This window comes from Drosophila subpulchrella, chromosome 2L, assembly GCF_014743375.2.
Source record: "Drosophila subpulchrella strain 33 F10 #4 breed RU33 chromosome 2L, RU_Dsub_v1.1 Primary Assembly, whole genome shotgun sequence".
NCBI lineage: Eukaryota > Metazoa > Arthropoda > Insecta > Diptera > Drosophilidae > Drosophila > Drosophila subpulchrella.
In genome coordinates this window covers 16,988,024-17,000,828 of record NC_050610.1, presented here as the reverse complement: position 1 = coordinate 17,000,828, position 12,805 = coordinate 16,988,024, and the positions used below count along the sequence as shown (strand labels likewise).

Genomic DNA, 12,805 nt, shown 5'->3' with positions numbered 1-12,805 from the left:
GCCAAATGAGACTGGAAGTCGGCGAATGGGGCTATGTAGGAATTTCCGTGGTAGTTGCTCATAAATATTCAGGCACCAATACAGCCACGGATGGGGAGAGCGACACCGACACACGGACACACGCACACGATGGCAAAGTGGGCGGAGCCGACGACAGCATAAGGTGTGTCTGTGTGCCATTTTTTATGCGCTCCATGGCAATTCAAAACGCCTACTTCAAGAGCTCTGCCAAAATGAACCGAAGCGAAACAACAACAACATCGGATGGGATTCCACCACCAAAGTGGCAGACAGAGCATAGATTCGTGCTCCTGCACAGTGGCTCACTTATTGGAATTACTATTTTGGAAATACTATTTTTGAATATTCTTGATACTTCGATAAGACTAAAGATGGATTAGTCACTGCAATTCCAAGATTATAAAGCAACTTAACATTGTGGTGTACCTAAAATTTTACATAAATGTTACATAAAAGTTCTTAGAATAAAATTGATTTACGAATAATGGACTGAATACCATTATTGTTCTGATGTTACAAATGAATGTAAATACAATAGATAAAGAAAGAAGTATAAAAGTATTAGATCTTTTAGAGCGTTTGCAAATTTATAATATTTTAAGGGGTGATACAAATTTAACAAGGAAGATAAAAAAATGTTATTAAACAAGAAAGGAAGTTAACTTTGTTGAAAGTTTGTTTCATATTATTTTCCCACCAAATTTTTGATCGTTCCTATGGCAGCTATATGATATAGTCGTCCGATTTTGATAAAATTAAATTCGAAGCTCAGAACTATTTAAAAAATGTTATTTCCAAGGGTAGGAGGTTACAAAGCACCAAAGATATGCATTTTTACAATCCTTTTTTCCGATTATTCATATGGGCGCTATAAGATATAGTTGTCCGATCCGGCTGGTTCCGACTTATATACTACCTGCAAAAGAACTTTTGGGAAAATTTCAGCCCGATAGCTTTAAAACTGAGAGACGAGTTCTCGTTGAAACGGACGGACAGACGGACATGGCTAGATCGACTCGTCTAGAGATGCTGATCAATTCATATTGAATAGTATCTTGCAGATGCAGAAATAATTGTGAAATGAAATATTTATTTCGTTGTTTTTTAATATTAATAAAAATTATACTCTTTTTTATGATTCAACCCACTGTCCAGTGCACCGAATCTGCGAAGCTTTCCCGGCTCGACTTTTGTTGTTGTGTGCGAGAACAGCTTGCCGGCAAGCAACAACAACAACAGCAACATTGTGAAATGGTGCTCTGGCTCTCTGCTCTCTCTCTTTCTCTCTCGCGGACAAGTGCTTTCGCCCTTCCTTCGCTTCCCTTCCCTTCCACTGGCACTTCCATTTCCACTGCCATTTCCATTTCCAGCAGGAGCCCTCGGAGCAAAAAGCCATCAGCGAATGGCGTTCGAGCTCGGTTTGGTTGTTGTTGTGTTGGTCGGCTTTTTGCTTTTGGCAAGACTGGTGGGCTCTATGGGAATGGAATGGGTCCGAGTGTGTGTGTGTGGGTGTGAGTGTTGGAATGGGTGTGCGCGCGATTCGCTGCCATTCTAACAGTTCACGTCCAGGGAGCAGAGCATCCAGAGCAGCGCTTCCAGAGCAGAGCCACCCTCCAGTCAGTCCGGCAGTTCAACCGGATCCGGAGTTCAGTCGATACCGTTAACTCTTTCAAATTGGACGCGTAAGCGCGTTCGCGAAATTAGTGAGCGAGTTAGAAAGAGAGAGCGAGCTTATAAAAAGAAAGCCCCAAAGTGCGGAAAGTGATCGCCAAAATTCCAATTAAAATAAAATATTTAAGAAAAATAAAAATCAAATACCAATAAAGTACTGGCAAAGATAGAATTTCTAGTAAAAGTAACCGGAAACTATCCCAAACAACTAAAAATCTATATAGATCTTAAAAATAAATCCTTATATGAACTGGAACTAAATAAAATACATTTTGATTGATTGGCTCGTACAAGAACTCTAAGAAACCTTATAATCAAGGGCCTATAAAGTCGAAACCCAGTTTCCGTAACCCCTGATCGCGTAGTTAACCTTCAAGACCACCATCCCACCAACCAGCACGGCCACTCCCTTGCATGTGAGACCCGTAAACGACCCTCTCCGGTCCCTGGTCGATCCAATGAAAATGGAAGATCCCACCATAAACGACACGTACGTGCAGGAGTTCGATCTGCATCATTTGGAGGTGGGCGGTAACGGAGCTGGCCCGGCTCACGGTGGTCCCCATGTGACCACCATTGGTCATGTGAAGCGCGAGGATCACAGTCCGCCGCAACCGGTGGCGGTCAAATGGACAACGATCCATGGCGAGCCCACAAATCCGGAGGATGAGCCCGAATCGCTGCCCCTTTCTGGACCAGAACCCGCCGGAGCCGTTGAGGTCTCCCCATCGCCGCACATTAAACTGAGGTCCTTTTCGGGACAGCACCAGTGGCACATGGACGAGCGACGCCTACATCCACTGTCGCCGCCGCCAGAGCAATATGGTCCGCTGCCCGGACAGGCGATCCTGGTCAACACATCCTCGGGAGCGGCGGGAGCGGGTGTACCTGGTGGAGTGCCCTCAACGCCGCCGGAAACGCCACCCGTGGTGGGTTCGCCCACGGGCAGCAGCAGTTGTCCGGCCCAGACCTATGCCCACCACTATGCCCGTACTCCGGGTAGCTCCGTATCTGCCTCTTCCGCCGCTGCCGCCGCCGCTGCTGCAGCTGCCTCCGCCGGAGCGGCCTCGGTGAGCGCAGGACTAAGTCACGACATGATGTGGCTGACGAACTCGATAAGGGCGGATCAACAGCCGCTGGATCTAAGACCGCTTCCCTATCCGGGCTCCCAGGAGGAGGCAGAGGAGTGGGACAGGCAGCGGGATTATGCCCTCCAGGCGGCTGCCGCCCATCACCATCACCACGGACAGCCGCTGATGCAGGCGCAGCATCATCATCCGCATGGTCATGGTGGTCATCCGCACCAGGTGGTGCTGCAGCAGGGCAAATATCCGCACCACCATCACCACCATTTCCACAATCTGGATCTGACGCCCATCAATATGCACTCGAATTCGTATGGCGGTGCTCCGGGCTCCCTGACGCCCACCTGTCTGCCCCAGGTGCCCAGCAATGGGAGTGGCAGCAGCAGCGGCGGAGGTGGAGGCGGCGGTGGCAGTGGCAGTGGCAGCGGTGGTCCCGGCAGCGTGGGCGGTGGATCCTGCGTGATCACCCGGGCTGCGCTGCAACCCTGCCGCCCACTCTCCGCCAGCTCGACCAGATCCTCGAACAACATGTCACCCAGAACCTGTTCCGGTGCCTACAGCAATGCCACGCTGGAGGATTGCCTCAACGATGACATGCTGACCACGTTGACGGTGAGGGAGCTGAACAAGCGACTCCATGGCTGTCCACGCGAGGAGGTAGTGCGTCTGAAGCAGAAGCGGCGCACCCTGAAGAATCGCGGTTATGCCCAGAACTGCCGGTCGAAGCGACTTCATCAGCGCCACGAACTGGAGAAGGCCAATAGGGTGCTCAACCAGGATCTGCACCGCCTGAAGGTGGAGTACTCGAGGGTGTGCCAGGAGCGGGATGCCCTCATGCAGCGCCTGCAGCGAGTGGGCGCCGCCAATGGGGGCGGAGGAGGAGCAGGTGCATCCGCCGGCGGCGATAGCCAAAGCTCCCCGGAATTCTACCTCTGACGCCAACTGGCGGTGGCCAGCGGCTCCTCCGCATCCTCATCCTCCTCCACGCAGCAGCACCACCACCACCACCAGCAACTCCATCTCCAGCACCGGGGTCCGCAGTGGAATCCCCAGCAGGTGGTCAACTAAATGAAAAGCGTTCCGGGTGTAAGGTATTTGCCAAAAAGAGTTAGTGTCCAACCAAAGTTGGTTATTTCCGCAGGTTTTCTTAGACATATTTTAAAGTTAATTGATACACATAGTTCCAAGAATGTTTTCCAAATAATTTGTTATAGGGTCTTAACTCGTTTAAAAATAATATTTAATAGAAAATGTTTTCAAAGTTCAGTTGCATTCCCAAAACGAATTTTAATTCGATGTTATCCAAGCATTATCATAAGATTATCCGAACTTTATCTTTAACTTGTTTACAAAAGAACTTAAATATTTGATATTGAACATTCATTTTTGATTTTAAGCAAAGCATTACCATTAACACCACTGTTGATATTTAACTTAATATTCAGCTATTTAAAAAAAAAAACTCTTTGGATAGTTCAGTACATTAAAAAAAGTACAGATAACATCCTATTTCTTTACCCTAGAATTCATGTGCATTCTCTCATATATTTAAAAGAATTTCCATTTAATCAAAATTGCTGAACTATTCGTCATATTCCGGGAATTCTAATGAGCATTTTTAATTCGAAATTATTGAATGGGATTTTTCTAGCGTTTAATTCTCTATTAATTTGATTGCGACAATAAATTCCGATTGAATATCAGTTTGAGAACTTCGAAAGTGATCGACAGAGATTGAAATACATAGATAGAGGGAAAAGTAAGAGAGAGTGTGCATGTTTGGATGGAACTTTTGCTGATTATCAGTCTGACTAAGGCAAAGATCGATTATAATTAACACTAATTCGAGCTCGTATGTATAAAGGACAAACATTGTATAAAACAAAGGAACAACAACAAACATAAAGTAAAATTAAACTAGCAGCTTCTGATTAACAATCGCTACATTATTACAAATTACGAGTTAGTAACACACGCTTATTTGTTGATTAGTTCTAGCCTTAGTTTCTCTACTAGTATTAAGCGAGAGCAGAAGCGAATATTAATATCATAGATGCGATAGTTGTTCTTAGAGGCCGTGTTTCCGTTTCCGTTTTAGCCACAACCACGCCCCCCGCTCCATCCCTTCAGAAAGCAATAAAATTACTAAAACTAAAGGTTGTATTACGTTTAAATACCGCAAACTTCAAGAACCGATGTTGTATAAAGTGAAACTGGAACGAAATGAAGAGCAAAACTCAACTGAAGTAAACTAAACAAACAAGTCCTATACAATGTAATAAGCACTGAGAACGATAATGAAAAATGTAAATACACCCACACACTTACGATTCTGTACATTTTAAGATTTATTGAAAGCATTCTTTCTGTCTTTGTGAAACTAGAAGAAAAACACGAATACTGAACGCAAAAAATCTAAGATAAATTAATAACTAAAAACAATTGTGAGTAGTCTTAAGTGTGCATAAAATAATTTAGTAATAAATAAATCTAAATTAAAGCATAAACAAAAGTGCGTATGTTGTTATTTTATTTCTTAGGTAATCTCTATTACAGCATATTTGCGGTCTGAGTCTGATTGATTGAATTACTAATGACGCAATTCTATAAGTCAAGATCAGAATCGCCAGGATAACTCTGTTTAAAAGTTGTGATCCCTTAGATAAAAGTTAACCAATTAAAAAAGTTAAGACGTTTTTAAAATAATACTAATTCAAGTTTGCTATGATTTCAGGAAGAGACAGTAAGTTTTGTAATCATCGTACTACCATATCTTGAAATTCAACTTTTAGTATATACATAGCTGATTTTTAAAGACGTGATTTGCATTTCGTTTGACTCAATTAAGTTTACAAACTGTTAAAAAATTTAATTTGAATAGTTAGCAAGATGAAAAGCATTTTTATGTCTAAATAATTTATTTTTATATCTTTTATATTTTTAAAAGACAGTATTTTCTTTAATTATGATCTTGTTTCTATATTTCGTTACTCTTAAGATTGCATTGGCACAATATTCTGATTTTAGATCTAGGTTTAGAATCACCGAATAGATCTCAGTTTTCATCATAGATTGGACCGAATCTCGTCCAGTTCCAAGAAGTCCATTTGCTGTGTGGTCTGTCGGCATGAATAAATGGGCTTCCAACGACGACGACCACCGCGGGCAACAGTTTAAGAATCAAAATAAACATTTCGAACCCTCTGGGGCCTCCGATATAAGTTCTGTCAACAAACTTTGGTCGCGTAACGGCGCATGCAGGAGCAATCGGGGAGTTGGATCTGAGCTGCAGCATTGAATTACAATCGTCAACATGGAGATCAACATCAGAGGCAATCGCAATCTGCCGGGCCCTTAAAGTGGGGAATACTTCTGGAGAGCAGTCCAAAAATTCGTTTTGGGCGGCGTAATTCGGCATTGAGTGAAGGTCCCTATCTACACTATCCGTTTTCTCTCCTTACCGCCTCGCCCTGTAAATCTTCATTAATAAAATTTAGGTTCTTCAGCTTGTTTGTTTGCATTGCATTTTTGATTTCACTCGTTTTTTTCGGTGTCACCCGCAACGCTCTTTTCAGAATCTGGTCTTGAATTTATTATTTTTATTTTGGTTTTATGAATTTCCTGCCCTACCAAGAACTCGAATCTCCTTCCCTATGACAACCGTCTCTTGGGAGTTTATGTAACCAGACGAAACCACTCGATCAAAGAATTGCGCAAGAATTTTTGTTGAAATTGGGTTTTTTTTGGACGAAATGATGGCGATCGCCATCAAGTGGCCATTTTACTTTGTTTTCTTTTGACTTTGTTATTTATTTTTCTTCTAGCTTAATTCTTGGCCAGCAGGAAGTGTCAAGTTTCGATTTCTTTCTGCGCATGCAATAAAAATGTTGGAAAAAACTATAGCCGAAATTGGAATCAAATGACAGGCAGACGGATATTAAAATAAAAAAATTGAAATTGATTTTATTTATCAAAGAAAAAAAAACAATTGTGAAAAAAAGCTAATAAGTGTATAGTCCGACTTTGGTTTTGGATCCACAGTATTAAAATGGTGTATATACCTATCATTTCAATAACTTAAATGTTTTTTTTTCATTTACTTTGGTGTATTCAACTATTTTACCGCCTTATCAGACATTATTTGCCTGCAACTTATATGATAATCTCGTCTGGTTGGAGTAATCGTCAAATATTTTATTATATTTCCCTGCATATCTCATTTCACTTTCCTTGATTGCATACTAGAGACTTTCTTGGCTCACAACCAATCCGATAGCAATTCCAACTCCGAATTCTCTTGAGTTCTGCGACATTTTGGGATTTAGCTTCAAGTGCAGATTAAACAATAATTATGAAATTCTGATGCAAATCGCCGGCGACAGAATGTCTCCTTGTCACCGGCTCCTTCCCCAACTCCAGATCACATTTTAAGCCGCAGGCCAGGACTTGAGTGGATGTCAAGAGTGGATGAGCCGGCGGAGTGGAATTTCGGGGGAGAGGCGTTGAGTGCCCGGCATCTTGTCAAATGAAATTTATAGACACGGCATTGGCAATCGGTGAATTGTCATGGCCATGGGGCTAAGTTCATCCTGGGCATAATCAGTGCTCAGGGGCAGTACAGCACCCGTACCAGTAATGGTACCCCTTACCCTTACACTTTCCTGGAGACCAAACCAAAACCATCTCGGACAACTGGGATGATTGTCAACATTATTATGGTCAACACACACACACCGTTTGATTATGCTGCGCATTCGGGGCACTCTTTTTATGCCTGCACTGCGACGTGTGAAGGCTTTGATGAGACATACACTGAGAAAAAAGTATTAAACATTACCAAGTCATTCATTAAAACAGAAAAAAGTAGTAAAGAAATATTTTATTTACTCATTTTTTAAACCGCAAGACATATCCTATTTTAAAAATATTAAAATATATCTTCTAATCTTAGAATAAGTTTTTGTTAAAACATCAAAAAACTTTCATAAGGATTTTATAAAATAACGATAATGATAATTTATACATTTTGTTTCCATATTATTTTGTAGTTCTTAACCTGTAATTATCGGTAGTATTAAATTCGAAAAACCAAACCCCTGCACTAAAATCTTTTTTTAAATATCGTACTGAAGAGATCACATAGTATATTGAAATCCCCAATTTCTTAGGGTGTAGCGATGGGATCGGATGGTGTGGGATGGGGAATATCTTCTTGGGCTGTCTGGTTTGCGGGGTGGTGCGTTTTTTATGATGCTCCTCAAGTGGACGAGGATGAAGCAGCGTCGAGCGACACGCTTAAGTGGCTCGCATACCCTATAAGGCATATGCCCCCCTCCCTTTTGACTGGTCTTAATTCAATCGATAGTTCACACATGTAATCGCATGGCCGGATGATTGGGGGGCTTCTTCCTGCATTTTACTTTTACCCCGAGTCTACCCGATTTTCCGCTTTTCTTTGGGTTTGCATGCCAAACACGTAGCGTTGACATTGAAAGGGGGAATGGGGTGTGTTTTGTTCCCATTTTCTGATCTGACTTTAATCTTAAATCGTTAACACATTAGTTTTCCAGCAGTTGCCGCGTCACTCTGCTCATTAGCTTAATGAAGAGCGGCCAGCGAGTCCTTCAGAAGCTCATTAGTAGTCGCTTTGTTCGGTCCTCGAAAGTTTTTCACCAAAATATGCTCGTAAATCTCGTTTTGGCAGCATCGAGAAAGGGAAATTTATCGCGACAAAGGACAAGTGCCAAAAAGTTTTTGACCCAAAGCCTATCAATCATTGACGTGTGTGGATATTAAAGAGGATGAGATTCTGATTGTTAACTTTATAGGACTGCAAAAGAGCTAAGTTAGTTAACTCAAGGATATGTGACTTTCCAAATAAATAAAGAAATATGTTTTTACTTAGATTTCTTTAATACATTTTTTAAAATTTTAAATATATTTCAAGATTTGAGCACCACAAATTGGCTTTAATTTGTAAATTGTTTAAAGAACAATTAGAATCCTTAACATACCCATATAAAGCTTTTACAACCATTGTTAATCGTCAAAATGTAGTATCTACATCTGTCACCTCCTTTTCTCACCGGATTCCTCCCATTTCTAATCTGTGGGCTGGCATCTTGTGCGGATCTAAAAGTTCTTCCTTTCCGGCAAAGAATCCGCCTTCCCCATCCCCATCAAAAATAAGGTCCATTGTCTTGCGTTTTTTATTGATGGGCTGCCTTGGCTGCTTTTTACGACTTCACCCCGGCCGCTTGGTGAATGGTCAGTGTCAGTTCAGTGTCATCCCCCCTCCCCAGTTGATTCGTACATCCTTGTACAATGTACATCCTTGGCCATGCAGCTCTATCTATCGTTCGTCCCCAAGGCGATTTTCATACTTGGACATCCGTTTGCAATGTATCTTTATCGTTTTATACCGCTTCCGTGGAAAGGACTCAGACTCCTTCGGCGTCGCATAATTTCCGTAATGACCAATGATATAAATGGAACTCATTTGCCAGTCCCCGCGTTCTTCTGCTCCCAGTTGTATTGATGCGCTGCCGTAAATCGCTTTGCACCCCCTCTAAGGTTCCAAGTTCCCAAGTTTTCTGGACATGGACGGCTTCGACTCCTTTAACGTTTGTAATAATAAATTAAATCACATTTCGGTCTTTTTTCTTTCGGCAATACTCTAACTTAGGGTTATATAAATTTTGTATTATGGTTGTCTTTTTTTATTTAAATATCTTTTAGGTTATGTTAGAAGGCGGGAATGAAGGCGCGGTCAATTAAAGAAAAGAACAAAAACCCATATTCAAATTTAATTTAATATTATACATTTTTATTTTTAATGTTTTTTATGCAATCAAAAAATGGAACAACATTTTGTAATGTAAGCATTGGCTTGCAAATAAGTACTCGAAAGTATTTTGTTTATTTTATTATTTTTTTAAACTAAGGGGAAAAAATGTATTTATATAAAAATAGCAAGTTGCTATTCCTAGCAAGAAATATTTATTATTTATATTGTATAGAATGTATCTGATTCAACTATAGGTTATATTCAAGTCATATGGAGTTCTTTTTAAATCATGTAAGATCATGTAATCATATTTTGTCAGGTGTTTTATAATCAATTGTACCCACTGCTAAATTTTGCTTAAAAATATATTCTTAGATTTTATTTTATTCCTAAAACTAATTATAGCAAGAAAGGGAACTGGAATCGTCGTCGTAAATGTAACCTCTCCTGTTTTTTAGGGCGCTTGGTGTGCGTCCATGTGTGTGGGCCCCTGTATGATGTCTCTCCGGTTCATTGGCTGTGGCCCATAAAAAAGAGGCAAGTGGATGAGGGCGAGTCCGTAGCATAAAGCATATGAAGACATTTGCCTTCGCCTTCGACTCCGGGCCATTACAAATTGGTTGAATTTGATTTTGGCCCAAAAAAGCGAGCTGCGGTCTCCACTGCTCGGTTGGTTTCGGTGGCTTTCGATGGGTTTTGGTGGGTTGGGCGATGGGTAAAATGGGCGAAACTATTCTGGGGCAACCTTCGACGAGCTGTGGGTTTTAGCAGAAGGTTGAACCAGTTGGTAAATGCCCCGCCGTCGCCGCCGAAGCCCCAATCTAGAGCCGAAAAGCCAGAACCAGGTAGTGCTGGCGACACAGGTGCAACCAAATTGTTTTTGCCTCCATTAAGTTTTTTTCTTCGCTTTTCATTTCGGTGTATTATATTCTTTTTAATATTATTGTTTTTTCTTCACTCCGAGCTGGGTGTTTTCTTTCCGCCGATTCGGCAGATTTACTGTGTTGTTCTTTTCTTCTTTTTTTTTTGAAGTGGCTTGTGCAAAAAGGCAAACAAAATGCAACCGCTAAAAGCTAGATGAGTAATGAGTACACTTGTACATGGCTTAGGATCGGATATGCATATTTATATTTTACGAGAGCTGTGTATAATGACAATGAGGTTCCTGGAATCTCGTACGGAATGTGGCAGGCCATCTTTCAGAGATAAACCAAAGTTTCTTTGATAAGACTGTTTCGGGTCTAGACAGTAGAATTTTGGAATTCTATAGGTTTGGGTCTCATGACGATTATACTTGGAAATCTCAGAACAAAAATATTCCAGGTATATCTAAAGATCTTTAAAATTTTTTTACTGGACTTTGTAGTGCAGGATATACCCAAAGAAAAGTCATAATAAATATTTTAAATATGTAGGTACTCCAAAGACTTGTAAGCAACGATCTAGAAATAATTTTCTGATTATTTGTAGACACTCAGTTACCTCGAAAATCGTACAATAACCGTGGGAACATAAACAACGGCTTTCCTCACGTTCCGTTTGTATATATAAATTTTTTAGAGTATCAGTGATACCCAAAGACATTACACAACTCAGACAAGTGCAATAAGAGCTTTGTGATCGTCAATCGGGGTGCTGAATTCAACAGGGGAGTATTCTGATCATGTATTCTTCGATCATGTGATTTTTGATGACTTTATAATATGCTTTCACACCTTAGGGATTTATTGGGATATCTTGCAAATCTGTCTGGAGTGCGTGATTATCTCGTGCTGTATTATCTCGGTCCGATTATTACTAATCACTGATAGATCATCAGTGACCATACATATTAAGAATTCCCTGAGACTAATTTACTCACGAGAATGTTTCACCTAGTATTACTTGATTAGTGCTGATTAGAAATATAGGCGAAATACAAAAAATTACCGGAGATTGCAACACGAGGCGTATGAGGGGGACTTTCAACCGCTCGTGTCAGCATTCTGAGGTCGACGCTGTCGGTCGATGAACCCCAGGCGGAAAACTAAAACAAAAACAAGAAAAACCTAACAAATATAACAACAAAATGATTGCCGTAGCGAAATGGCGATTTCAAGTCAAGCTCTTTCTCTGCGAAAAGACTACAACAAATTGCACGCGCGACATGCGCTCGTAATGAGGTTACAAAACAATTTATACAATTTTTTAATAAATCAATTTGCGTTTTTCGCCAACATATTGTTATCAGAGCAACCAACTTAAAAAAATGATTGAAAATAAAAAAACTTTTGCGCAAAAATTAAACCGCTGAATTGGCAATAAACTCGAGAAAGAAAAAACTGAATCGATTGCAGGGATCAGCATTCCGTCAATTCGCCGCTTAATTTATTTATTGTTGTCGTCGACGGCTGTAAATGCAATTTGATGATTTAATTAATATTGAATTACACTGCCATTAAGACCGGCTCGATAATTATACAATCTGCACAAGAGCAGTTCGATTGCAGGACTGGGAAGCAGCTCTGTTTGCCCTCTCTCTGTCCCTTTCTCTCCATGTTATCGACGCTTGTATGTTTCGGGTGGGACTGTACCTGGCTGGGATGTTCGCCTTAATTTATGCCAGGGCAAATATTTAGCCAACAAACACACACAACTTCTGCCCGGGCTTATTAATTAAGAGACCCGTAGACTCAGACGCACACAGTTTCCGCTGTGTCCTCCATGGGTATTCCCCTTGGCCCCCATTCGGAAATCGGGAAATCATAAAAGCGTAAAATCGAAATGCCGCCAATCCGTGGTGGCTGCCAAGCTGACTACTTCCTGTTTCTGTTTCAGTCCCGTCTGCCTTCCGCTTTGCCCGGCTCCCCTTTATTAACACGCATATCAATTCATTTTGATTGTAATTTATACCGTAGCCAATCGCTGCATATCGCTCACATCATCCCCCCCGACCCAATTTCAACCAGGGTAATAAAGTTATTGTTTATAGATACATGGATGTTGCGGCTGCAGTTAAAGGCAATAGAAACTGAGAGGACAGTAAGTCACTTGCTATTTTTGCTTTCCTTCCTGTTTAGTGGAGCGTGATCTTGAAATGGAAATCGCTTTTCGGGGAGTGGGACACACATATGTGGGGGTAATGGAGGTGGATTTATGTTGTTTTCGGATAGTATTGTTTTAAAACTAGTCTTTGCGAGTTGTGGGGGTTTTATGAATGTCATAACCATATTATACGATTTGAAGATTGGCTGTTGGAATA

The 12,805-nt window shown here is 41.2% G+C and overlaps 1 protein-coding gene across 1 annotated transcript; it reads left to right on the top strand.

Annotated features, from left to right (window-relative positions):
* Positions 1–1,597: 1,597 nt before the first annotated feature.
* LOC119547771 (transcription factor MafB) lies at positions 1,598–5,258 on the top strand. Its single transcript, XM_037854783.1, has one exon. It carries the CDS (start codon positions 2,151–2,153, stop codon positions 3,711–3,713), a length of 1,563 nt encoding a protein of 520 aa, XP_037710711.1. The 5' UTR covers positions 1,598–2,150; the 3' UTR covers positions 3,714–5,258.
* The last annotated feature ends 7,547 nt before the right edge of the window (positions 5,259–12,805 follow it).